Below are 27,523 nucleotides of genomic sequence, written 5' to 3'. Positions count from 1 at the left end.
AGAAGTCACCATCCTCTCATACAGCCGTCGGAGATGAGTCTCCTGAATAAAACAAATATCTCCCCACAGCCTACCCAGGTCACAAAAAAACATACTGCACTTCCCAGGCGAATTAAAACCTTTCACATTATAGGAAGTAATTCTCACCTCTGATTTCCGCATTAAGACACCCCAGACCGCAACCATATATTAGCCATCCAATCTATCCCTCCCATTCCCCCCCCCCCCCCCCCCCCCCCCCCCCCCCCAGATCCTACCACCACTCCCATGGCAGGACCAAGTCCATATCCCACCATTCCACTCAAGGAAGTGAATCTCGAGAGTCAATGTTTCATAAACCAACATTCCTAGAGGGGAAAAAACTTCCCCCCCTCCCATACACTCTCACATCCACATCAGTCACCTCCATCCCCCACAGCAAAACCTTACACACCAACAGCCCCACAATTACCCACATACATATCCACTCTCCCAGTCAGCGGCTCAACTTACAACCAAAACACACACTCCATCGCACATAAACAAAATACAACTGAGCATAGGTCCCAATCCATATCTTCAGGCAGGTCTCTCTGGAACTCCCTGCTGGGGTTGATTGCCCTCCTGCCTGGGTCGGCGCTGACGATCTCCCACTCCTTGCCACCAATACCCAGCCAGTCTTTGATGAATTTCCTCCTGATGTCGATCTACAGGTGGCTTTTGGATACCCACTTTCTGCAAGGCTTGCCATGTAGCTACAACAGAAGTAAACTTCACTGGAGCTCCATTAATCACTACCAACAATCCAAACAGGAATTTCCAGCGGTACTGCAGCTGTGCCTTTCTTGCCCGGGTCACCTCTCGGAAGAACCTTCTTTTAGCCAGCCTGGCCGCAGTCAGATCCTGAAATAAGCTATGGCGACTGAATCCTTATAGTCCGCTGTTTCAGGGATGCTTCTCACCTGCACATTATTATGCTGTGTGCGGTTCTCCTAGTCCTTAATTTTATAGAGAAGTTCCCAGTGTTCTTCCTGTAGATTCATCACTAGACTGTCTCTCCCTTGCTCCCGTTTCACAATGATCCATCCGTTCTTCCACCTGATCCAGATGGGCGTCCATTGTTGCCAAATCTGATTTAATTTCCTGAACTGCATCCTTTATCTGTGTTTTGACAGAGGCAATATCAGTTTTTAAATCCCCAAACCAGGCTTGGAGTTCTGTAGCTATGATCCCAGCTGGGGCCGCCAGCTCTGCTGTCTGTATTTCTTCTCCTGCAGCCAGCAAAGACACCCACTACAAATCCAGTGCAAGCTCACGGCCGCTGAACCATGTAGCCCCTTCACTGAATTCTTCTCACCAGATTTTACTGGTGTGCATCCCTCTCCACCACGAGTTTTTGATGTTAGATAATAGGGGTGTTAGCATGCTGATATAAACTAGGATTGCTGTGCTCCTGGTTCAATACAAGATCCCGGGGGGGGGGGGGGGGGGGGACCGCTGCAGTTCAAGCGGAGCCAGGCTGCCATCTCTACCGATGATATCACTCAAGTCAGGCCAAGTCACGGTCGCAAGATATAAGTTGTAGAGGCATATGATGAAGCTTCTATTCTTCCTTTTCTTGGTCTCAACCCCAGTCTGGCCCTTCCTTTTATGCTTCCTCTTTGTTGTACCTTCGGCTCGATGTCTCCCATCTCATTTCCTCCCCGGGCGGGAATAATGGGTTTAAGGTGGCTCAGGCTATCTGAAGGACTGTCCTTATGAGGGACAGTATTCTGTATACTCCCTCATACACATATACACATGATATTTTTATTGCCAAATTTGGGGCTGCTTAAGCTATAGGTTCCTGGGTGACAATGTGTTATTGAATTAGGACACTCTTGTTTGAATTTTGGGGACAAATAAAATTATTAACCAGCTTTCTGGGTTCATCTCCTTAATCATTGTAATTTTAAAGTTGTCTGTCTTGACTACGCTGGACCAAGTTTGGGAGCCCATAGCTGCAAACATCGGGCTCGGTTTTACAAAGCGGTGTTACCTATTACAGTGCGCTGAATGCAAAGATTCCCTTTCAATTCCCATGGGCTTCTTCGCATTCAGCGCATGCTAATTGGTAGTGCTACTTTGTAAAAGGAGCCCATCAGTTGTTGTCCTCCAACTTGGTAGCTGTGAGACAGGATAGTTACTCAGGCCACCTTCAAAAACATTTTAACTTCTAAATAAGGCTTGTTACCAACTAAAAATAGTTTGAGTGTTTTCTGGTTGCAGCAGCACTGGATTTTATTTCCCCTTTTTTGGTTTAAAGTGATCTGTAGTTAGGGAGTCCTGTGTGTGTAGATTCACTTATTCTGTTTGTCCTCTGAGACGAGATGTTCTGCAAGGACAGCAGGATTAAGAGATCTGACAACCTGCCCTCCTCCACAAGGAGTTGTATTGTAAAAGCTTGCAGTGGACTGAGGGGGTCCTGTGTGACAGCAGCAGGTGAAAGCAGGCCCACGTGTTTGGTTAGGCTTTCTCAACAGCTCTGGAAAGTGCTGGAGGATGTTTCCTGTGCAGTCTCTATTGTGAGGATTCTTATCCTGCTGTCTTCAGAGCACCTGCTATAGGTGGAGAAAATAAGTGTGTTTGATTGTTGAGGTCACTAGTCATAAGTGTTTAGAGAGATTTTGTTTTGGCCTTTTGCTTTGTAAGAGTGAAATATCTTAATTTCTGAAGGCAACGGCTTAGAAAAGTCCATGGCTGTTGAAAGTAGACAGAACAATCGCAGAATGACAGATCAGAAAGGTCAAAATATTTGTTCTACCATGGAATTGTCTACAGTTGACTAATGGAAGGTCTAATGCAGTGATTCCCAAACCTGGTCCTAGAGGCACCCCAGCCAGTCAGGTTTTCAGGATATCCACAATGAATATTCATGAGAGAGATTTGCATGCACTGTCTCCACATAATTCAGATTAGAAAAGAAAGGTGAAAGGAAGTTACATCACAAAAAGCAGCACAACACTAATGTTGTGGTAGCCTAGCATTCTTGCTTCAAGAGCTCTCTGCTTCAGACATGAACTGAATGTTCGGCTTGTATAGAATTTTACAAAAGGAAAGATGGGTTAACATTGTTTATGTAGAAAGAGGTTGGAATCAAAGCAAAACTTAAATGACCTTCACAGTTTTAAACAGGGCATAGAGGAGTGTAGATACGATTAGGCTACCGTGGTAGGTAGTCTGGATGGACCTCATTATGTTGCTCTTCTGTGGAGCTGTTTTGAAATACAGATCTCCTGAAGCGAGCATATTAGGACGCCAAAATAGTATTGTTGAGGAGTGTGAAGATGAACAGAATTCTCTTTAAGGATTGCATGTTGATTAACACAATGCTTCTCAACCCAGTCCTCAGGGCACACATTGCCAGTCAGATTTTCATGTTATCCTATTTTAGATTTTCCTACCTCCTTTACTATTGATAATGTTGAGATTGTGATTAGAAAACTCACTTTTTTGGTGTAATCTTAGATTCCACCTTAAATATGAAGGATCAAGTCAGAGAAATGATTGATATAATTTTTTCTAAGCTTAGATTGATGAGACGTTTTAAGGATTATTTAGCTTTTCAAAATTTTAGGCTGATGATTCAGACTACATTTAGTCCATGTTTGGATTATTGTAATAGATTATTAGTAGGGCTGCCAAGGAAAATTTTGAAATTGCTGCACACAAATCTCGGTAGCATGAATTGTCAAGATTTGAACATATATCACTTATACAGCTACACTGGTTGCCTGTGGAATTTATAATCTGATACAAAATTTTATTAGGGCCGTGGATGATAGACGTATCGATTGAACAGCTGGAAGATGTGATCCTTACATGTTTACTAGTTTGAGTCTTATGATAAAGTCACATCCAGGATAGTTGGGTTAAGGCAGTTTCAGTCTGAACTACAAGTCCCAGAAGGCATTGCAGTCAAGGAGCCAGGGGGTGAGAGGAGGAACCCGGACTGGACTTCTAGCTGCAATAGGGGAAGACAAGGGAATAAGCTGACTGGATGTGTAGATTGGCTGCCCTAGGGGGCAAGAGAGATAGGAAACCCTGTGTGCAGGAGCTCCTCATTAGGCTTATGCTCAACTCAGCTGGTATGGGTGTGTAGAGAAGCTAATGAGAGGAGAATGATTGGTTGTGAAGGCAGAAGCCAGGGATTAATTAGGCAGGTGGGAAGGAGTCTCAGCAGTTCAGTTCAGGGAGAGCAACAAGGAAGGGGAGAAGCAGTGGCAGGCTGAAAACCCTTGGGCAGGGAGGTCCCTAAAGTACTGAAGTCTGAGAGGCAGTTGCAGGCTGAAAACCCTTGGGCAGGGAGGTCCATAAAGTACTGAAGTCTTGGACGTATTTGCAAGCTGAAAATCCTTGGGGTAAGAAGAAGTCCCTAAAGTAGTGACCTTACTAGTGAAGCTGATGCAGGGGAAAACCCTTGGGTAGAAGGAGTCCCTAAAATATTGAACTCTCCTGAAGGTAAAGAGGATAGAAGGTAGAAAATGCTGCTTGGTGACTAGACTGTGATGATGAACTGAAAGAACTGTTTGTCTTGGGAATTGAATTACTGTTTATTGTGCACTGGATAAAGAGCCCAGACTGGAGCCTGTAAGCCTGTATGGAATCCTGGTATGTGCTATGCTGCTGTTGAAACTGTGTGCTAGAAACCTGCATGGAATAAAGTCCTTAAGTTGGAAGTTACTGGTGGACATCTATTTCTTTCATTGTACCGGGAGCCTGTGGTTAGAGGAGATTGTTCTATCCCTGGCTGCACAAGAGAGGCGCCTGGTTACAGTGTTAGGAGTCACGTTATTGGGAGGTTTTTCAGCCTGTGATGATTAGATGGAGCTCCCTTAGGTTGTGTATCAACAAAGGAGTATCCATCCGTATTTGAGGCTTTTCCTCCATTAATTACCACAGTAGCAAATATATAGAGTATAATTTTGTTTAAAGTGCTAACAGATAATATTTCACCTGTTATTTCTGCCAGTCTGCGTATACATCAGCCTTTATGATCGCTATGTTCATCATTCGCGCATATATTTGATGATCCATCTTTTCGTCTGATTAGACTGGAGGAATCCAGAGCAAGAATTTTCTTTGTTGCAGGCCCAAAACTGTGGAATGAATTATACCGCCTCAGGTTTGCTCTTTCAGGTCGATACCAGCCTTTAAAAAGGCTTTAAAAACTAATCTTTTCAGACAAGCCTTTGATGTTGAACCCATTTGTGGTTAAGTTCAGAGAATGGGAACATGTTGGATGTGATCTTTTTCTTTAAGCCAGGGTATTCAATCAATATTATTAAATTTGATATCTCTGGAGCATTTGATACCGTTGCTCATGTTATTCTACTGGATATACTTGCAGATCTAGGATTATCTGGTATGGTTTATACCTGTTTTAGGGACTTTTTAACAAATTGCAATTATTCAGTTCTGAAACATGGGGAAAGATCTGATCCTTCGACACCGGAGTGCTGTGTTTCCTAGGAAAAACCTCTGTTACCCATTTTATTTAACATCATCATAAGTATTAACAAATATTTGATATACAAAATACTAATCATAATCGTGCTGTGCCAGGAGAGGGGAGGACCCATACGTTCAGGCTTAAAAACAGTCAAGGATAGGGAGGATATATCAAAGAGAAAAGGTAGATTTTAATGGCAGTTTTAAATTTAGTAAAAGGTGTCTCGGATCTAATATAAGCAGGAATACAGTTCCAAAGTTTTGAATTCGCATAACTGATGGTGGTGGCGTGAGTAATGCCAAGTCTAATTCTAGATGAGGGTGGAATCTGAAGTGAACCAGCACTCATGGAACGAAGGGACCGAGGAGGTACATAGGGAATTAAGAGACGAGACAGATAATCAGGCACATTATAAAGTTGTGATTTAAAAACCAGTGTGAGTAGTTTAAATTGAATGCATGAGACAAGTGGCAGCCAGTGTTCACACAACAAAAGAGTAGCATGATGGAATGGTGTTGACCTATGGAACAGACGGGCAGCAGTAGATTGACCCAGTTGTAAGTGTTTCAAAGAAGATAGAGGCAGGCCAGCATAGAGAGAATTACAATAATACAAATGTGTAAAAACTAAAGAAAGTGTGGTATCTCTGGTTCCAGGGGCGTACTTATTCTCATATGCAGATGATATTTATGTCTGGCTTCCTGGCTGTTGCTACATGTATTTCTGGTATAAGATCATGGGCAATTGAGAATATGCTAAAATTGAATCCTGACAAAATGAAGATTCTTCTTGTTCAGCAATACTTTGGATGATATTCCTTCATTAATCCCTGTTAAACAATTTCCACTGATCCCTTCGGGACATGCTTCACCTATTTTTATAGAACTGTCACAATTTCTTCCTGTGGCACAAATTACTTGGGTTTTGGAAATTATTTTTTATACTACCTTGTCTTTTGAACCACAAATTAACAATGTAGTAAAGAAAATATTTTTTTAAACTAGGGTAGCTAAGATCCATTCTGTCCTATTTTTAAAGGAAACATTTTGCATTACTGATACAGGCGTTTGCATTGTCACATTTGAAATCCTATAATTCAGTTTAAGTAGGATTGTCCTAGAAACAACTGGCTAGATTGCAACTTCTACAAAGCATCACTGACAAGGTGATCTTTGGACATTATAAATATGATAGAGTTACGCCACTGCTGAATGAGTTACTCTGGTTACTGGTAAAAGCCAGATTAGTGTATAAGAATCGTACCTGGTTTTTAAGGCTTTAAATGGTCAGGGTTCTGTTTACCTGTATGATATACTGAACTGTTCTACTTCTAAATGTAACCATGAGCTCATACTCCTATCAGGCACCTTTTCTCTGGAACTCTACCATCAGATCTAAGATTAGAAAGTTCCTATGGCTTATTTTGTAAGAATCTTAAAATAGTTTTGTTTCATGAATACTTAGTAGTAGATGCTGTGTAATTGACCTGTTTGTTTTGTATTGATCTGTATAGTAATTATATAACTGTATGTTGAAGCATTATTGTTGTACACCGCTTCGGACCCATTCGAGGAAATTAGCAGTATATTAAGTGCCAGATTAGATTAGATCATTGTAATTGTTATGATGAAATTTTTTTTTAATTTTGTGATGTTTAATTGTATTTATATTGTGGTGTTACTTTTTTGAATTATATATGTTAATTTTGAATCTGCTTAGAATTTGTGAGATAATGTGAAATATAAGCTGTTTTTTTTTTTTCAATAATAATAATAATGAATGTATGGGATAAATTTGTATGCAGTACTCCTTGGTATGCAGACCTATTAAGACATATTCTTATGGTTATCCTAAAAATCCAACTGGCTAGGTGTGTCCCAAGGATTGAGTTGATAAGCACTGATTCTTCAAATAAGTGGCCATTTCGAAGTGAAGGAGTAACCAGAGGGCTGAGAAGCAATGAAGCTTGATTCAAATCCCTCTGTGGCTCCTTGTGATCTTAAGTCACTTAGGGGTCCTTTTATAAAGCCATGGTAAAAAGTGGCCTGTGTAGTGTGGGTTCATGTTTTTGCAGCACGCTGGACCATTTTTTTTTTTTTTTACTGCAACTGCGAAATAGGCCATTTTTAATGGGGATAGTAAATGGCCGTGCGCCAAGTTAAAAGTAGCACGTGGCTATTTACTGCCTGAGCCCTTACTGCCACCCATTGACCTAAGGGCTCACGCACTACATGCATGGTACTCATGCATGCTACCCCTGCGGTAGTGCCAATCTGATGTGCGCTGCCCACGCATTAGCCTTACCGCTGCTTAGTAAAAGGATCCCTTAACCCTCTATTTGCTTCGGGTACAAAGTTAGATTGTAAGCTCTCAGGGAAACAGGAAAATACTTACTGTACCTAATCCTTGAGCTACAACTGAAAAAGATGTAAACTAATTCCAAATTCCTTTCCCTATAAGAAGATATTGTTTATCATCCCTATAAAGATTGCATGTTCTGATAAAAATTGTATAAGAATACTTCCTTCAAAAAATGACTTATCTACAACATTGTAAGTGGATGATTATTAAGACACAAGCCGTAAAGCCCGTTACAACGGGCAACATTTCTGTTGTGCGTAATGTAATGAAATAGCCAAATGGGCAATATGTTTTATTTCTGAAATGTAAAGAGAGAGTGAGAGTGTGTATACATGTGTGTGAGAGAGAGACAGAGAACGTGTGTGTGAGAGAGAGACAGAGAACGTGTGTGTGTGAGAGAGACAGAGAACGTGTGTGAGAGTGAGTGTGTGAGAGAGACAGAACGTGTGAGTGAGTGTGTGAGAGAGACAGAGAACGTGTGTGAGAGAGACAACGTGTGTGAGAGAGACAGAACGTGTGTGAGAGTGAGTGTGTGAGAGAGACAGAACGTGTGTGAGTGAGTGTGTGAGAGAGACAGAACGTGTGTGAGTGAGTGTGTGAGAGAGACAGAACGTGTGTGAGAGTGAGTGTGTGAGAGAGACAACGTGTGTGAGTGAGTGTGTGAGAGAGACAGAACGTGTGTGAGAGCGAGTGTGAGAGAGACAACGTGTGTGAGAGAGTGTGTGAGAGAGACAGAACGTGTGTGAGAGAGACAGAACGTGAGAGAGAGAACGTGTGTGAGTGAGCGTGTGAGAGAGAGAACATGAGTGAGTGTGTGAGAGAACGTGTGTGAGAGTGAGTGTGTAAGACAGAGAACGTGTGTGTGTGTGAGAGAGAGACAGAACGTGTGAGTGTGTGAGAGACAGAACGTGTGAGTGTGTGCGTGTGTGAGAGAGAGAGAGTGTGAGTGAGTTGAGAGAGACAGTGTGTGCCCCCCCCAGCCACCCAGCGATTCTCCTCTCTCCCCTGCTCCCCCTCCAGCCACCCAGCGATTCCCCTGCCTCCCTTTCCTGCCACCCCACGATTCTCCTCTCTCCCCTGCCCCCTCTCCAGCCACCCAGTGAGTCTCCTCTCTCCCCTGTCCCCCTCCAGCCACCCAGTGAGTCTCCTCTCTCCCCTGCCCTCCCTCTCCAGCCACCCAGCGAGTCTCCTCTCTCCCCTGCCCTCCCTCTCCAGCCACCCAGCGAGTCTCCTCTCTCCCCTGCCCTCCCTCTCCAGCCACCCAGCGATTCTCCTCTTTCCCTGCTTCCCCCCCCCCCCCCAGGCACCCACCGATTCTCCATCACTCCTTTGAAAGCCCTGCCCGTCTGTAGCCTTCCCTTCGAGTTCTCCGTCGCTCCTTTGAAAGCCCTGCCCGTCTGTAGTCTTCCCTTCTAGTTCGTTCCCTCTGAGTTCCACCTTCTGACGTCATTTCCTCTTTCCTTGAGGGCAGGACTCTGAGGGAACAACCTGGAAGAGAAGGCTACAGACGGGCAGGGCTTTCAAAGGAGCGATGGAGACTCGGTGGGTGCCTGGAGGGGGGGGGGGGGGGGCATGAGAGAGAGGAGAATTGCTGGGTGGCAATGACGGACCGGGCAGGCGGGTTGGGCGTTTGTTACAGACCGCCGTTGATCCGCTCGTCCTGCCTCTACGTGCCGCTGTTACTGCCTCTAACAACGTTGGGACTCTTCATTTATATAGTAGGATGGCTTGATTGTTTTAGAGGTTTGAAGTACAGAGTCTCTTTTTAGATGTATAGCACAAAAGATTTTACAACCCCAATTGGATTGAGATCAGATCACAAGTGGTAATTGTGGAAAGAGTGTTTTACCAAACTACTATATGTAACAGTGTTTTAAGAATCGGTTCTGGCACTGGGACTAAGTATTTTCATAGGCAGTATTGCAAAGGGTTTAGTTAGTAGAAAAGGTTTGTCTTTTTGCAGGTTATGATAAGATCTCTAAGACTAGACGCACCTGATGGAGAATGCAAGGTGTGAGCAAAAATCCAAAAAATAAAAAAATGAGTGTCTGGTAGTATTCAGCATATTAAAAGTATAGGCATGAATGTGAGGTATTTGCCTCCAAAAATGTTAACAGGGACTGATCTCAGGTTATGAAACAGTTCAACTAGAAGTAGCTGGAAGCATGTTACAGCATATAGGGAAAAGTATAACCAGTAGGGAAACAAGAGGTAATAATTCCTCATCTAGAGATCTTATCTGTAGTATTTTGTCCAGCTCTGGAGATTGTATCTTCAAAGTTTACCAAGAGAGACTTCTAAAATGGTAAAAATTCTGTGCAGAAATCTCAGTAAAAGATTGAAGAACCTAAGAATATATATGCCTTGAAGTAAAGGGCCATCAGCTAATCTCCTCTCTTAAAATCCACATCATCTCCATTCATATGTTTAGAAAAAGCAAACCGTTAATCACCAGCTGCGCAAAGTAGTAGAAACCAACAAGGGTGAATCTGCTGTTACCCCTCCATGGTACCTTAGGTCATTATCTTGCTGCTGCAATCCTGTATGTATATGCAAACCAACCTTTCTATGAGCTCTTGCTTCATTGGATGTAGTTCTGCAGTAGTTATTGGGGAGAAGGTAGGGCAGGAGAAAACTCTTAACTACCGCACCAAAACCCAATACTCTTTGCTTTCCACTCCACTACTCTGGGTGCTTGATTCCTGAGAATATGAAGAGAAAATCAAGTGTTACATGGACACAGTTTCACACCTGCATACATGTTCTGTAAGTCCCACAATTTGTGGTTTCTATGTAGGAAGGGGCCCAGCCAGGATGCATTCTCTGAAAGGGGCCTAGCCTGCAGGCTGTCTGCTATTCCAGCATAGGTTGTAAGCATATTTCCAAAGCCTTCATTTCATGCCAGTAAGAACCATAAGTAGCTGATCTCCCAATTGGTAACTCTTGAGAGCTGGTAATTTGGTCATTACTTTGTTGCTGTCAAACAGCTAAAAATCTAACTTCTCAGAAGCGGTATATGCTTGATTTAAAAATTCCAGCATGATCTTCTCAGGGTGTGTTGCATGATTTTATGACTCCAATTAGAATCATAACCCGCAGTTTGGTAATCACTGTCCTAAAAGGAAAGAAAAACAGTAAGAAAGTAGATTTGCGAATAACTTAACGTATGGGAAAAACATTCACATAAATTATGCTGGGTGCATGAGTGGAGCTGGTGTGGGCAAATACTGTAATGTAATTTAAAAAGCTGGAAGTCAAGCAGGGTATGGGGTATTGCATCAGGAATCTTTAAGGTCCTCATACTACTACTACTTAACATTTCTAAAGTGCTACTAGGGTTACGCAGCGCTGTACAGTTTAACAAAGAAGGACGGTCCCTGCTCAAAGGAGCTTCAATCTAATGGACAACATCATATGTTTTGCTTCTACTGGGAGAGGACCCACAAGAGTTGTGTCTACATTGTTCAGTATGGTGCTTCCAGCACTACCTGCTGGCAAAGGTTAAAACTGCAAGTCCTATGTGCTTCTCCATGGCCCATGGTCCTATACCATTCTGTACAGTTAGCTCTGAGAAAACTGCAGTAGCTTAAGGCTCCCACACACCCATTATTTAGCCCATTCAGAAATATTGTGATAAAGTTTCTCATTTAGGTAGGTGGTAATTTATTTTTGAGGATGTTAGCCTGTTTGTTATGGGTTACTGAATTTTCTGTAACATACTGTAGAATTAACTGGCATCTACTTGTGGAACTTCTAAAGTACATGCATCTTTTATCACATCTCATTGCATTGCCCTATTGCTGGTTAGGTTTTAGATGAATTAAACTAAGCTATTCACAGCACTTTTGAATAAGAAAACAGGAGGGAAGTTTGGTCTTTGGGACAAGTATCTCAATGAAAAGGTTTGTGGATCTGACACTGCCAAAGGGAGTCAGTAATAGCAAATGATAAAATGGAATTCAGAGTCAGATGACGTAATGAGGACTAGCTGTGATAACAAGTGAGATGAATGAGAGTTTTAATACTGGTCTGGAACGTTTAAAATCTCTTGATTTTTGTGACTTTGAGTAGTAAATTACTGAAGCTGATTAACAAATTGGTTGATGTTAAAACTTGATGTAAGTACTCAAACTAGATTGATATCTGACCAGAAGCTATAAAGCATGGACATAAGATCCAGTTATGTCAAGTCTTTTTGACATCCTGATATTTACATTTTCAGTTACAGCATTTTTCTGTGAACAAAATAAATATTTGAACATATATTTAATTTTTCCCATTTTTCCATCTCATTCTAGATGAGTATGATGCTTATATCATCGTTTCTTTCGTGAATGCCACTCTGGTGCTCTCCATTGGAGAGACTGTAGAGGAAGTGACAGACTCAGGCTTCTTGGGTACAACTCCCACTTTGTCCTGCTCTTTGTTGGGGGAAGATGCTTTGGTGCAGGTAAGCACTATTTCAGCTTTTAGGATTGAACGTTTTTTTTTCTTCTTAAGTAGAACTTTAGCAAAGTCCCCTATAGAAGAGTTCTGGCACAACTTTACAGTTGCATTAGAGGCGCATCTTGCTATCCATTGGTAGCACTTGCTATTTGAACTACATTAAAAATCAAGAGTCAAAATTAAACAAAATGCAAGATTTCGTACTTCCCAAGTAGGTACTTTATATGCTTATTAAAAACTTATATCAAGAATCAATATAAGAAAACACCTGGCTGCAATACAATAATTTTTCTAACCTCCATAATACAATAAGAAAAAGCAAGTACATAATTGTGACCAGCATAATTAGACCATAAAAGCGGAGCTCCAGGGTAGTCCTAGAATGGGTCATGACAGCACTTGGTGAGATTGGGCAGGAGATCGGGGCATCAGCTGCAAGGGCTATTGGGGGGGGGGGGGGGGTTCTCCTCTGAGTTTGTGTTATTGCTGTATAGAGCTTTTATGCTCGGGCAGTTTCAGTGCAGTGCAACCCAGGAACTTAGTTCAGCCAGTGAGACTGAGGGGTCTTGCAAGCTAAGGGGCTGCACTGGGAGGACTAGGATTTGTAGTTCTTGCCCTCTGTGTGAGACTCAGAAGAATCTAATGTAGTCAGTGGGGGTGCAGGGGTCCTCCTTGGCAGACCATCTGAAGGAGTGGGAGTTTTCAGCATCAGATAGGGTGACCCTCAGTAATTCAGCCCTTCTGGAGGAAGTAGTTGTCTGGTATGATCGCATAAGCTTAAGAAGCCATCAGCTTTTCAGAGACCCCCAGCAAAGGGTCTGGAGCTAGCTAGACAGCCACCCACCCTGGCCTTTCTAGTCCATCAAGGTATCCAGACCGTGATTTCTGGAGAATGGAAAATGCCAGAAGCTGAACTCCAGGTGGGCAGGACGATGGAGTAGCTAAATCCACTGGTGCATAGGTAGAAGGAAAAGCTCAAGTTCCCTAAGGATGCCATTGTGACCGCGGCCACTAAGAAAACTACCAGCCCAGCGGAAGAGGGGATGGTGCTTGAGAGTCATCTAGATCATAAGCTCGAGGCACTCCTTAAACAATGCTTCAAGGTATCCACTCTTGAGCTTCAGGCAGCTATTTGCAGCATCTATATGTCCAGATTGTGTCTGTGGTGAGTTCAACAGGCTGAAGACACTGGTGCGAGTGGAATCTGGGTCTGTCCTGTATAGCAGATGCTCTGTATGGCTTGATCTGAAACTCTGCTAGGACCAAGGAGAAGTAAGTTTTGGCTAGGTGGCTTCTCTGGTTTTGCCTCTGTTCTGCCTGTGTGCATTTAAAATCCATATCAGCAAGCTTCCATTTAAGGGAAAGCTCCTTTTTGGAGAGAATCATGAAGGACCTGAGGGGACTCCCATCTGCAGAGATTTTCAGAGGACAAACCATGAGCACCTCTTCCTTCTCCTTGGGCAAGCTGAGGTTCCGAGAGGCAACGGTATTGCCCAGGAAGGGGCAGAGATCCCATCTACCAGCAAGGTTGTCTGCCTTTTCGTTTCAACTGTATAAAAAAGTTCTCAGAGTCTAGCTTGCAGGAGCTTCCAGAGGATCCCATGAAGAGTCAGTAGTCCAGTCCTCACTGATAAAAAGTGGTCTGCTATCGGTGTTTTATGAGGAGTGGACCTGGAAAGCCTCTGACCAGTGGGTGCTAGATGTCATCTACAGAGGTTATATGCTGGAGTTTTCTTGTCCTTTAGGAGACGCCTTTTTTTTTTTTATTACATTTGTACCCCGCACATTTCCCACTCATGGCAGGCTCAATGCGGCTTACATGGGGCCATGGAGGGTTAAGTGACTTGCCCAGAGTCACAAGGAGCTGCCTGTGCCTTAAGCGGGAATTGAACTCAGTTCCTCAGTTCCCCAGGACCAAAGTCCACCACCCTAACCACTAGGCCACTCCTCCACCTTTATAGTGTCTCCTTGTGGGAGTTCGGCTATGCATGCAGCCATGTTAGCCATGTTGGAGAAGTTTCAGTGGCTGTGAGCAGTGGTTCCTATCCAACAAAGGGATCTTTTTGTCTGATTCTGGACCTGAAGGGTGTAAATTGGGCTTTCAAGGTGTCACACTTCGATATGGAGACCTTACGCTTGGTCATCACAACTGTATGTACTGAGGATTTCTCGGGGCACTGGACCTCAAGGAAGCCTAATCAAACATCTTTTTCTTGCCACCTCACCAGAGATTCATCCGGTTTGTCATTCTCAGGTGGCATTTAGTTTCAGACCCTCACCTTTGGACTAGTCACAGCTCCCATATGTTCTCCAAAGTAATGGTTGTGGTGGCTTTGGCTCTTTGCAGATAGGGGATTTGAGTTCAGCTCTACCTGGACAATTAGATGAGAGCAGTCAAGACAACGCTGGTGTGGTCCAACTCATACAGTCTCTTGTCTGAGTTTGATAAACAGCAAGTCGCTCCCTTTTGCATATTGTTTTGTTTTTTTTAGGGGGGGGGGTGCTCTGTTAGAGTTGTACTGTTTAGTTACAAAAAGGACTCGATTTTATTTTAATGTACATCTTCCTTTGAGCTACTTTTTTATAGTTTATGAAGGGTAGGTGGATATTTTACATCTTTTTCTGAATAAAAGTTGATTTAAAGTTTGAAACAACAAAAAAAAGCAAGTTGCTCCCATTGCAATGTATAGAGTATCTGGGAGCCCTATTTGACATGCATGAGCCAAGGTGTGTGTTCTTCAACTGCAAATATAGAAGTGTCAGGGATAAATTCAGTCCCTTTTGGCACAGAGGCGTCCCAGGCCTAAGATTACATGCAAGTGCTCGGTTCCATGGCTATGATCCTGGACTTGGTGCTCTGGGCTTGGATGTATATGCATCCCCTTCATCAGCACTCTTGCTGGTTGACGCAGCATCATTCCCACCAGAGGCAGTTTCCTTGAATTCAGCAGCATGAGCCAAGATACATTGATGGCTGCTGATTACAACCTGAACAAGATCATGAAACTTAGAAAGACCCCATAGTGACTTGTTTTCAAGATGGATAGGTTGGGGGAGGGAAGACTCACTGTCAGGGCTAAGTGACCCAGACCTGGTGGACACTCTCTGAGGCAGCCTGAATAATCAACTGATTGAAAAATCCTGCAATTCGGAGGGTGTTATGCGCCTTGAAGGGTCGAGTGCAGGGTCATGTGGTCTGACGTACATCAATCAGCAAGAGGAAACAAAGAAGTGGTGGCCCTGCTACGATGGGCCGAGGCTCACCTTAGGGTGCTCAGTGTGTCTCATATAGCTGGAGAAAAGAATGTACAAGCAAACTTCTGAAGCAGACAAAGCTTGAACCTGAGTCAGTGGGAGCTCTCCGAAGAGGGCTTTACACAGGTATGCATCCACTGGGGGACTCTAGTGATGACACAAAGCAGAACACCAAGATCCTGAGGATCTTCATTGAAGAGAATTTGGTTCAGAAGGTCTAGATACTCTGCTGCAACTGTTGCCTCACTCGGGGACCCTCTATATCTCTCTCCTTCCTGTCCAGTGCTGGACTATGTTCTGCTGAGAATAGCAGGCCATCCAGACGTGGTGGTTCTGGTAGTACCACATTGGCCCAGGTGTCTGTAGTATGCAGACTTGGTGCGCCTCTTGATTGGGGACAGACTGTTGCTTCCTCAGATTAGAGGCCTACTAGTACAGGAGCTAGTGATTCTGAATGACATGTCTCCCTTCTGTTTTATGGCTTAGCCCTTGACAGGGCATATTTGAGGTGCAGCAGCTTTGCTGTGGAAATCATTTCCACTCTGTTGCAGGCCAGGAAGTGCTCCCAATTCCTTAGTGTATGTAAGAGTCTGGAGAGTTTTTGAAGCCTAGTGTGGGGAAAGGGTTTGTACCCTTTTACATTGTGGTTGCTCATTATCTGTCCTTTCTGCAAGATGTCCTAAAGGAGGACTTACTACTATACTTATCACTTCTATAGCGCTACAAGGCATACACAGCTCTGTACACCATACATGAAAAGACAGTCCCTGCTCAAAGAGCTAGCAATCTAAATAGGACAGGCGAACAGAACAACTAAGAGGTAAGGGAATTAAAGAGGTGGGGATAAAAGGGTACAGGGCAAGTGAGTAGTGGTTAGGAGTCAAAAGCAGTGTTAAAGAGGTGGGCTTTTAGCCTGGATTTGAAAACGGCTTAGCCCTGTCTTCCTTGCAGGTTCAGGTAGTGGCCTTGTCACACTTCAGGTGTAAGCTCAAGGGGAGTCATTTGCAGTCCCACCCAGATGTGGTTCATTTTTTTGAAAGTTGTAGCCCATTTCTGGCTGCCAGAATGACTAGTGGTGCCAGCATGGGACGTTCATGGTTTTTCTGCCAGCTTCCCAGCAAGAGGACTGGGGAGAGAATTTCAAGTACCTCTGACCTTCTTTTATTATTATTTTTTATCAATTTCAAATTCATAATATAACATATTACTACAGTAAAGGAAATTTATTTGTTTGTTACATTTGTATCCCACAATTCCCCACCTATTTGCAGGCTCAATGTATTGTATTGTAACATTTATACCCCGCGCTTTCCCACTTATTAGCAGGTGGTTTACATAGTACAGTAGAGGCGATCGCCAATACCAGTTTGAACAAATACTACTACTACTATTTAGCATTTCTATAGCAGAGTGAGGTTGTGGTAAAGTTCATATGTGAGAGACACATTGGGGAATCGTAAGGAGGAAGAGTTAGGTTAAGTCCAGTATGATCTTTGGTTTTGATGTGCTGCTGGGTTAAGGCAGTAATTACAGTAATTGAAGAAAAAAAACACTTAGAAAAGAGGGGAAAAAACTAGAAGGTATAAAATACCATACAGCTACTATTGTTAGTCCACAATAATAAGGAAAGGAGCTAACAATGACATGGTAAAAAAAGAAATAATAATATAATATAAAGAAACTAAAGAGGTTGCCTTCTGATGGGTGCAGTATCATTTTCTGTGAAGTTCAACCAGGAGGATATTCATTGAGGAGTACTGGATGATATCACAGACTTATTTGTTACAAACGTATTAAGCTGCCCAGGATCAAAGAAAATATATCTAGCACCTTGAAGAGTAATAATGCATTTACAAGGAAAACAAAGGATGAAAGTTGCCCCTAACTGAAGCGCTTTTGGTCTTGGTAACAAAAATTGCTTTCTCCTCTTCTGAGTCACTCTAGATATATCAGCATACATCCTTACCTTATAATTCATAAAGAAAACATATTTATATTTAAATAATAGCTTTAGAAGCCATTCCCTGTCTGAGTCCAATGCCAGCTGTACTAATAATGTAGCAGGAGCTAGGACCTCCATATACAACTGTTCTAATAAATTGGTTAAATCCAAACAATTGATAGGCAAGCTCTGTTGATTAGGCTGAAATTGCCTCTTAGCAACAGGAAAGTAATACATTTTTGAAACTGGTGGACATGAGGACTCTGGAACCTTCTAATAAATTGGTTAAATCCAAACAATCGATAGGCAAGCTCTGTTGATTAGGCTGAAATTGCCTCTTAGCAACAGGAAAGTAATACATTTTTGAAACCGGTGGACATGAGGACTCTGGAACCTTTAATATTTCTGACTAGTATCTCTTAAAACATATCCAAAGCAGAAACAGTGTATTGCTTAGGAAAATTAATTAGTCTTAAGATTCTGATGTCTGACAGCATTTTCCAAGTTCTCAACTTTAGCGCACAGGTTCACACTATCTTTCATCCAAGTTTTTCCTTGGGTTTCCAGTGCTTCCAACCTCGCCTTAACTGTATCCATTTTATTCCCCAAAACAGTCACTTTATTCTTTGAGGCTGAAATCGGCTATAATCAGATCAATGTGTGAACTCAAGTTTGTGTATCTGAGATCCCAAAGAAGTTTGGAGAGCAGAGATAGCTTCCCATATGGCCTCCAAGTTAAAGACGTTGGCCTCTGTAAAAGGGCAGCTCCAACCTCTCTCCCTGGTTTTAACGAGGAAAAAGAACCTCTTACCTTTAGATATGCATAGGGCACTTGAAATATTTGGAAGGGTAGAAAAGACAGGGGTGTAACTGTGGCTCAGAGGTGTCCAGGAGTAACTTATCTCACAGCCCCAGCCCAGATTGCCCTTAATGATATGTTGACAGAAGACACTGACATCAACTATCTGGGGGGAAAAAAAGTTTGTTTATCCTAGCTAGTAAATAGTAATGCACACCTTTCTTTTGGCGCATAGCAGCAGCATATGGGTTGCTGACTTTTAATCAGATTTGTTTTATTTCAACCTTATCTGAGCCATTACTATTGTCAAATTTGAGAGCATTAAGCATACTTATGCTTAATGTTATTGAGCTGTGTTTCAGTCACTGTACCACACACTGGTCACTCAATCTTTCTGCACTGTTTGAATGTCCAGGTGTATCCAGATGGTATCAGACACATCCGTGCAGACAAGAGAGTGAATGAATGGAAGACTCCAGGGAAAAAGATCATTGTGAAGTGTGCTGTGAACCAGCGACAGGTGGTGATTGCGTTAACAGGGGGAGAGCTGGTCTATTTTGAAATGGACCCGGTAAGTGGAATCTTAGCAACAACAGATTCATACCAGTTGAATAAGTTGCCTTATACTTCCTATTAATGCCAATAAGAAGTTGTCTATGGTAGGAATCAAGTACTGCAGCAAGCAATAGCATTAAATTTGGAAGACTGAGATCATATTCCACATACTATGACTTAAAAATCTGATACTTAACATAAATAGTTTTTCTTTGAACACAAGCAGATTATTAGCCACACAATTGGGTCACTTGTCAACTGAAATGCTTATTTTGAGCTTTATAGCTAGTCTTAAAAATCCTTTGGAGCAGATGTGAGAAATCTGCTATACCAACAGACCTACCAGCTGCCTATTATTCCTTTGATCATCTGTATACTTTTAAAATGGCTTCTTTTAATTTCCCCTCATCAATTTTACTCACAAGGTTAGAAGGCTGCAGCATTGCAAATGTTTTACCCTTCACTCACTGGAGAACAGGCAAAGCCGTAAGGAGAAAGCAAAATCTTTGTAGATAAAAGAAGCACAAGCTAGTAATGCGACAGGCACTAGGCAGCTAATGGGGATTCCTTAGCGTCCCTCCGGACCGGACCAGGATTGGACTGTTGGGTTGTGCCCGCCTACCAGCAGGTGGAGACTGAGAAAAACTCTGACTCTAGAGAGCCAATAGGAGCCCTGGCCATGTGACCTTAGCCTCAGTATTTTCTCAGTCTCTCAGCAGGTAGGAAGTGAGCCCATTAGTCTCTCTCTCTCTCTTTTTCTCTATAAGATATTACAGATATATTTATAATACTTCTTCTGTGCCTGGAATCATAGTTAGAGGCTTGACAGGGTTTCTTTTCTTTCTTTGACAGCCTCTGGGGTGTTAAACTCGGGTGTCTCGAGTCCACCCCCCCTTCCTCCCCATCTCCCTGGCTTAGCAGGGAAGGGCCGTCCCTTTCTCTGGAAAGGTGTACCGTCTTTGGGAGAGGCAGCCACTTTTAATAGGCAGCTGTTTTTAAAGAATTAAATCAAGTAAAAGAAAATTAAAAGAATTAATTCAATTGAAAGGAATTTAAAGGAAGTAGTTTTTGCTTTCCCCAGGCTTATAACGAGCAGGTAGCTCTTCTGTCTTATTCTGTTTGAAGAGTCTTTATTTTCTTTTCTGGCGGAGCTATTTAAAAAAAAAAAAAAAAGTGATGTCAGCGTCTGTGACTTTAATCAGCGGTTTTTTGTTGTCTTCATTATTTTTCCTCTGCTGTCCGGCGTTGTTAGCGGCGGTAGTTGTAAAAAAAAAAAAAGAGGCGCGAACTGTTAAGTGCGTGTTCGCTCTTGGACGGGTCTGTATAGCTTGGGAGCTGTATTGACGGTTCCTGTTCGGGCCAGAGGCTAAACCATGTTTTGTGCGGCATCGGAGGCTATCTGTTTTTCGGCAGCACGGATTTCCTGCTTCTTCGTCGGTCCGGTCAGTGGTTTTCTCCCCCAAACTTTATTCTTCTCATTTTGGCGCGCTTGGCCACCATTGTTTTGCCTCCAGCTGCAATTTCCCTTGATGCGGCAGCGTTTTTCTGCTTTTACTGTGTTTGGCTGTTTGTGCAATGGAAAGGAGATATTGTTTCTCCGGTAGTTGGGGCAATTGGTAGTATATTTTCCCCGCAATTATTTTTTACATGTATTTTTCAAGCTATTAAAAAAAAACAAAAAACAAAATGCTACGATGCGAATGGCGTTCATTTTGTTTTTCCCTCTGTTTTTTCTCCGTCGGGGGCTTTTTGGTTGCTAGCAATGTTGTGAATTAAAGTGCAGCTCAGTTGGCGATTTCTTTGTTCTTGGCAAGACTCCGATTCAAAGTGCAGCTCAGTCGGGAATTCTCTGTTTTTGACAATGGGGCGAGTTAAATTGTATCTCAGCTCCAAAATAACCATTTTCCTATTCCTTTCCCTTGTGTGTGATGTTTGGAGGAAAGGTCTTCGCTATTGTCTAGCGCAGTTTTTATGGGGTCCAGTGTACATCACTCTGTGTCTTTCTCATTTCCTGGTGAATAGGACTACATTGTCTAATAGTCAATTGATTAGTACTTTACAAATCTGGCCATAATATCTTAGTTCCTTTCAAGCATTTCCCTTCATGGCTATGATGTTATACAGTGTTTTTAAGAACTTAACAAACATTTTCTATGGCATAGGCTATCTGGTTCAGGTGCCATGTGGATAGAACTACATTGCCGGATAGTCTATTGTTTGGTACTTTACAGTGCTGGATATAAGATCTTAATTCCTTTCAGGAAATTTTCCTCCGTGGCTGTGTTCTTATACAGTGTTTTAAGATCTTAACAAACGTTCTCTAGAGCGTAGGCTGTATGGTTCATATGCCATGTGCAATGAAATACATGGTCTGATACTCAATTGTTGCGTACTTTGCAATTCTGAACATAAGGTCTTACTTCCTTTCAGCAATTTTCTTTCATGGCTATGCTTTCTCTTTGGCATAGCAGATGACAGCTGCATAGGCTACATGGTTCAGATGGTTCTCATATTCTAGGAGACTGTCCTGTCTACCGAGCACCCAGTTTTCTCAGCTGCTTTAGAAGGCATGTTTTATTCACGTCTTCTCTACTTTTCCAACTGTCTTGGAGTTTCTCATGTGTTATCTTAGTTTTCTTCTAGGACTTACAAGAGATATGTCCACTTAGGGAGTAAAGTTATCCGGTCAATTTGCATTTTCTCCCACTTAAGGATAGTGAGAGGTCCTCACGCTTTCTACTTATATTTTTGTTTATCTATTCAGCCTGGGCACATGGTAAACATTCTGGTTTTGTCCAGTATGACCATCCATAACATCTGCTATCCCTTTCTCTTCCTTACAGATTTTAGGGTCTTGTTTCAAGCTTTTTTGACGTCAGGTACAGTCTTGTCTCCTGTGGCACAAATTCACCACCTTTTCCGTAATAGGTATTTTCCAAGTCTATTCCTTTTCATTTTCATTTTATTCTTCCTCTCTCCAGAGTTTTTTTTTTTTTTTCTCTCTTGGAAGGAGATTCACTCATTTTCTGTGCATTTTTTGCCATCAGGGCATAAGTGTTGCCATAATGGGAAAGGCCAAGAGTCCCCATCCTGTTTTCAGATGGGGTCAATCCAGATTGCAAATACCACATTCATATCTCATGAGTGTGCGTCTGTTCATCTCTGTACATCTCAGTGAGGAAGGAGGCATGACATAATACGAGGTTTGGGGAGATCCGGTAAAATTAAAGGCCAGTGTGTCTCAGTCCACGCTCAACATATGGTGATCCTTTCATTTTCATTCTATACGTTCTCACTCCAGACCTTCCTTTCAATTGGAAGGGGATTCTTTCACTTCCTGTGCATTTTTGCTATTAGTATATGAGTATTGTCATACGGGGAAAGTCTAAGAGTCCATTAAGCCCAGCATCCTGTCCTCAGTTGTGGTCAATCCAGGTTGCAAGTACCACATTCATTTCTTATGGGTGTGGGTCGGTACATCTTAGTACATCTCAGTATAGGAGGAGTAATGTCCACGATACGAGGATGATAAGGTCCTCATTACCAGTTTTCTTGCCCTGCTCTTCGGTCTCGCGTTGGCTCCGCGCACTTTTTTCTTAAGTTATGGTCGTAGTAGCAGCAGCGCTCATGAAACAATGTCTCCTCGTTTCATCCTTTCCTAGATGTCTGGTTCATTACAGACAGCCTTATTGACAGAGTTGTCAGGTCAAGCAACGGGTGGTGCATTTCGGGCACACTCTAGGTTACGGGGTGCATGTAGCCAGGTCTCTCATTTGATCTCTCTTTTGAGCTCTCGTGTGATCTCATTAGATTTCGTAGCATGTCTCTATTTTTTCTCTCTTTGTTTAGTCAAGTTGGCGCAGACTGTTTTTGTCTTCTCTACAAGCGTCCCACTTTCTGTTTTCTCTGGATGTTCTTGGGCCTTCGGCCATTACCTTGCTCTATTTTGCAGAGTAAAATTTTACTTTCTAGCTCCCAAGAAGGAATTTTTTCTTCATTCTCTTTGGAGTCTCGGTAGTCTTTTTTGGCAGCTTTTCACTCCGTCAATTTCATGACCATTGAAAAAAAAAAAAAAAAAACTTCTGGGAGTTCTCAATGGATAGTACCTTAAGGGGAGGTCCCAGTTCTAGAACTACTTCTTTTCGCTCTGACCTTCCATGTGCCTCGCTTACTCTCTCTTGCTAAAAAGACTTGTCAGCGGCAGAGATAGATGCCCTCTCGTATCCAGATATTTATCTCGGATGGAATTCCCTCCGCTCAGTTGGCCTCTGTATTCTCACTAGTGCAGCACTTGGGTCTGGTGGTTGAGATTGAGCATTCTTCCTGCAAGTATGCCGGGAGCATACACACACAGTGAACAGTTTTTTGATGGCGGCATCTGTGAAAATATATATGTTTATTTATAGTTCTACTACATAAGTACATATTTAATTCCACACTGGGAAAAGCTGAAAGGTCCTATCGAGCCCACCTTTTCGGTCCACAGCCAATCCAGACCATGAGCACCTGGCTAGATTCCTAAACGTACAAACATTCTATACATGTTATTCCTGGAACTGTGTAGTGTTTTATGGACTTCTATATGTATCTAACAGATGAAAGGTACTAACAAGTGTCTACTGTTGATTTATTCCCGTTTTCACTAATTGGGGTCTACGACAAGAGTCTCAGGTGATCTGCTTGCAGAGGCAACAGCTACAGATGATTCTTTCTCTCTCATTTGAATTGCGCTCTGAGATATGTTTTCTTCATGTTGGGTAACTGCAGCGGCTGTCAGTTTATTTGGACCTTCAGTCTAGTTTGCAGCAGGGATTTAGGTACCTTCTTCTTCTGCATAGTATTTAACTGCATTCTTGTTTTTACCTATTTAGCTTCTAGTGATCAGGTACTTTCTCACTGATAGGCTTTACATACTTCCAATCTGTTGCTAGGTCAGCAATAGTCTACGATATCTGGAGTATTGTACTTCAGGATCTCGGTTTCCACTTTCTCAGCTGAGGTAGATTCATTGCAGTTTTTTGTTTCCAGGCGGCTCTGCTTCTACCTTTGCCATCTTTCTTTCAGTCGTTTTTTTTTTCTCGAGTCTCTCTGTCCTTTGCGCTGCACTGATAGTGCGGTAGGGGACATTATATAGCGGCCACTTGGTAGGGGACAATGTTCAGCGTCGCTTGGACTTTTCAGCTTTTTTGCTTTGTAGTCATTCTATTTAGTTTATTGGCGGTTCTTGGATCGTCAAGCTTTTGGCTTCGTATTCATCCTAGTTTGGGTGTTTTCAGGGACTCTACCGCATTCTCAATGTCTGTCCCTCCCGTAAGATTACTGCTTTGGTACTTCCCAACAGTCCAATCCTGGTCCGGTCCGGAGGGACGCTAAGGAAGGAGAAATTAGATCTTACCTGCTAATTTGCTTTCCTTTAGTCTATCAACTCTTTAGATTCTTTTATTAAGTTTGGAAGTGGAATGTTTCAAAAAAAAAAAAAACAAACAAACAGATGATACTGTATATGTATATTTAAAAAAAAAAAAAAAAAGACTTTGCGTGGTCCATACCACTTCTCTGGTGGTTGCTGGTGAGCTCAGTTGCTGGAATATATATAAAACCTTAATGGTTCATACCACTTCTCTGGTGAGAGTTGCTGGTGAGTTCAGTTGCTGGAATATATATATATATAAAACCTTAATACCACTTCTCTGTTGAGAGTTGCTGGTGAGTTCAGTTGCTGGAATATATATAAAGCCTTGAATATGTTATACCACTTCTCTGGTGAGAGTTGCTGGTGAGCTCTAATATGAATGGGCCATGCCACTTCTCTGGTGAGAGTTGCTGGTGAGCTCTAATACAAATGGGCCATACCACTTCTCTGGTGAGAGTTGCTGGTGAGCTCTAGTACTCGGTTTTGCCGAGGAATTTGTGGCTGCTAGGATTCCATATGGCACAGAAGTTCTTTCTTTCTTTCCTGCTTTGTTATTCAAATACTGAGGCTAAGGTCACATGGCCAGGGCTCCTATTGGCTCTCTAGAGTCAGAGTTTTTCTCAGTCTCCACCTGCTGGTAGGCGGGCACAACCCAACAGTCCAATCCTGGTCCGGTCCGGAGGGACTAAAGGAAAGCAAATTAGCAGGTAAGATCTAATTTCTCCTTTAGTAGGATGCAATTCCCCAGAAACCAGTTGGATCAGTACTGATTAGTTGTTGGTTTCCAAGGGTTCACTCCCACCCGTACTCACTGTTCTTTAATTAAACACTCCATTATAAATCACTTTAGTTTCTTTAATCCATAGATATGCACAATACAATACATATAACCCAAAGTATCCCCTGTATTCCAAGAAATCCCTCCCCCCAATTCCAATCACTTGCACACATGCATGCTCCCTATTGTTGCTCTTATCAAATTGCCATACATTTACACATTTCTTGAATGGACCATGCCCTCTTCACAACCAGTTCCGTTCTAAGAGAAGGAGCCACGGGATTCCCCCTCTTAAATGTCCATTTAAATGTCCAGCACAATGTCTATAACTTTATACCAAATATTTTGGCATTTCAGCCAAGGTAGAGTATGAAGATTACTCAAACCAACAGGAAACATTCATGGTAAAAGTTTCAAATTATACACTGCTGCATGTCGAGAGCGTCAACGAGGAGAGGGCCTGGCTGCTGAGGGCACCATCAGCGCATCTGCCTTCAAACACTCACTCCAATTCTTGGGTCTGTATGCGAGATCGCATTTCAATCCTATCTTCCTCAGGAGAACCACATTCCACAACCTAAAAAGGCAAACATCACATTCCCATATAGCCATATCCACGAATATCTTTACTACATTTCCATATAAACGAAACTAACCAAATCTAACTAACATATGATAGTAATGCTTCATTAGGCAGCTTACCCAGCGGGCTGTTTTCCAAACCTACGCAGTCAGGAAATGATGATACTCACTCTACAACCCCACTCTATCACACCTGAAGAACCCGCGCAGACCACGCCCCCATTTTATGTCATACCCTTATACCCACTCAACCTCCAGATTTAAACCCAATGGCGCCACAGTATTCCACTGAAATATGAACTGCTGCTCAACCCTGAACAGCTGATCACTTACATTCCCTCCACGATCAGACAAAGGAACCTGCACCAAAACCAAACATTTAATATCTTCCACAGTGTGCTTCTGTTCCAACCAGTGAGCAACCAGGGGGGCATCATTCCTCGAATTCCTCACATTGCTCGCATGTTCAGCCAACCTATTCTTTAATTTCCTCTTAGTGTGTCCGATATAATATTTATTACACGGGCACACTATACAGTAAACGATACGCTCACTATTACAATTAGTGCGTGATTGTAGATAAAAAAATCTATTAGACCCAGGAATTCTTATGGCATTGGTATGAATAGCATGCTTGCAATACACACAATCATTGCACGAGGAATGGTGCCCCCCCGTATCTTGCAACACTAGGTTTTTTCAGTAGCTCCCCTAAATTAGATCTTCGGCTATAAGCCATTTTGGGATGTTCTTTAAACACTGAATGTACACTCAGAGTATGCCAGTATTTTTGGATAGCATGGCCAATCACGGGGGCCTGATGAGAAAAGGGAAGAACACAAGCTAATGGCCTGGCCATTGACGTCTGCTTCGGGACTAGCAACCACTCTCTCTGGGCATAGCGAGCCCTTTTATACTGGTCCAGATGGCTGTGGTATGTGGATCTTGTGTTCTGTTAGTTGAGACCTTTATTCGGCAGAGGGCCGCTTTATTCAGGGTTCTGTTCTGATGGACGAACAGTCTCACTTTGGTCTTGCATCCTAGCTATTGAACAATCACATTTGGGGAGGAAGGTTATCCAGAAGAGGTTATCACTACTCTTTTGGAGGCAAGAAAATGCTGTCTATGCTAGAATTTGGATACTTCTCGAGTCCTGGTGCAGTGAGCATACTGTCTCACTTTTGGGTTTCTGTCCCTCAGATTTTGGCATTTCTTCAGGATGTCTTCAAGTAGGGCCTGGCCTTGAATTTGTTGAAGGGTCCAGGTGGAGGCCTTGGCTTGTTAAAGGGGGTGTGTGCACAGTTTTTCATTGGCAGATCATCCAGACGTGGTCGGGTTGTTGAGAGGGGTTAATCATTTGCAGCTGCTGCTGTGGCCTGCCTTTCCTCAGTGGGATCTTAATTTAGCCCTGAAAAGTCTTCAGAGATCTCTATTTGAGCCACTTCTTGGTGCTACTCTGAAAGATATTACGCTCAAGATGATGTTTTTGGTGGCCATTGCTCAGCCGGCTGGTCGTCAGAGCTTCAAGCTCTCTTGTAGGGACCTTTTCTTGGTGTTTACGGAAAGAGGGGGTGTTCCATACTTTTTGTCTAAGGTGGTTTCTCCCTTTCACCTTAATCAGGTGGTGCTTCTTCCTTCCTTTTCGTAAGGAAGATTATGGGCCTTAGGCTTCTGGATATTGGCACTGCTGCATTAGGTGGAGGTGACTAATGACTTTAGAACTTCAGATCACCTGTTCGTGCTGCTTTCTGGTCCTAGGAACGGTTTCTCACTGTATGAAAAAGGCGATTTCTTCAGGGAAACAGCCTCCGGCAGTATTCCAGGGTCAGTTCTTTTGTGGGGTGACTTCTTTGTTTGCTGAGTGTTGGGCAATCCCTCTGGTTGAATTTGCAGGTCTGCTACCTGGTTCTCGGTGCATACCT

The 27,523-nt window shown here is 42.7% G+C and overlaps 1 protein-coding gene across 1 annotated transcript in view; it reads left to right on the top strand.

Moving 5' to 3' along the window:
- Positions 1-27,523, top strand: part of LOC115470428 (splicing factor 3B subunit 3) — a 210,377-nt gene that overhangs the window by 27,543 nt on the left and 155,311 nt on the right. Inside the window, exons 3-4 of the mRNA XM_030203606.1 lie at positions 12,130-12,281; positions 18,689-18,844. Of these exons, the coding sequence (XP_030059466.1) occupies positions 12,130-12,281; positions 18,689-18,844 (308 nt within the window). The remainder of the gene's footprint in view (positions 1-12,129; positions 12,282-18,688; positions 18,845-27,523) is intronic.

The sequence above is a fragment of the Microcaecilia unicolor genome, chromosome 5 (genome assembly GCF_901765095.1).
Source record: "Microcaecilia unicolor chromosome 5, aMicUni1.1, whole genome shotgun sequence".
Classification (NCBI taxonomy): domain Eukaryota; kingdom Metazoa; phylum Chordata; class Amphibia; order Gymnophiona; family Siphonopidae; genus Microcaecilia; species Microcaecilia unicolor.
This window is presented reverse-complemented; position numbering and strand designations above follow the sequence as displayed.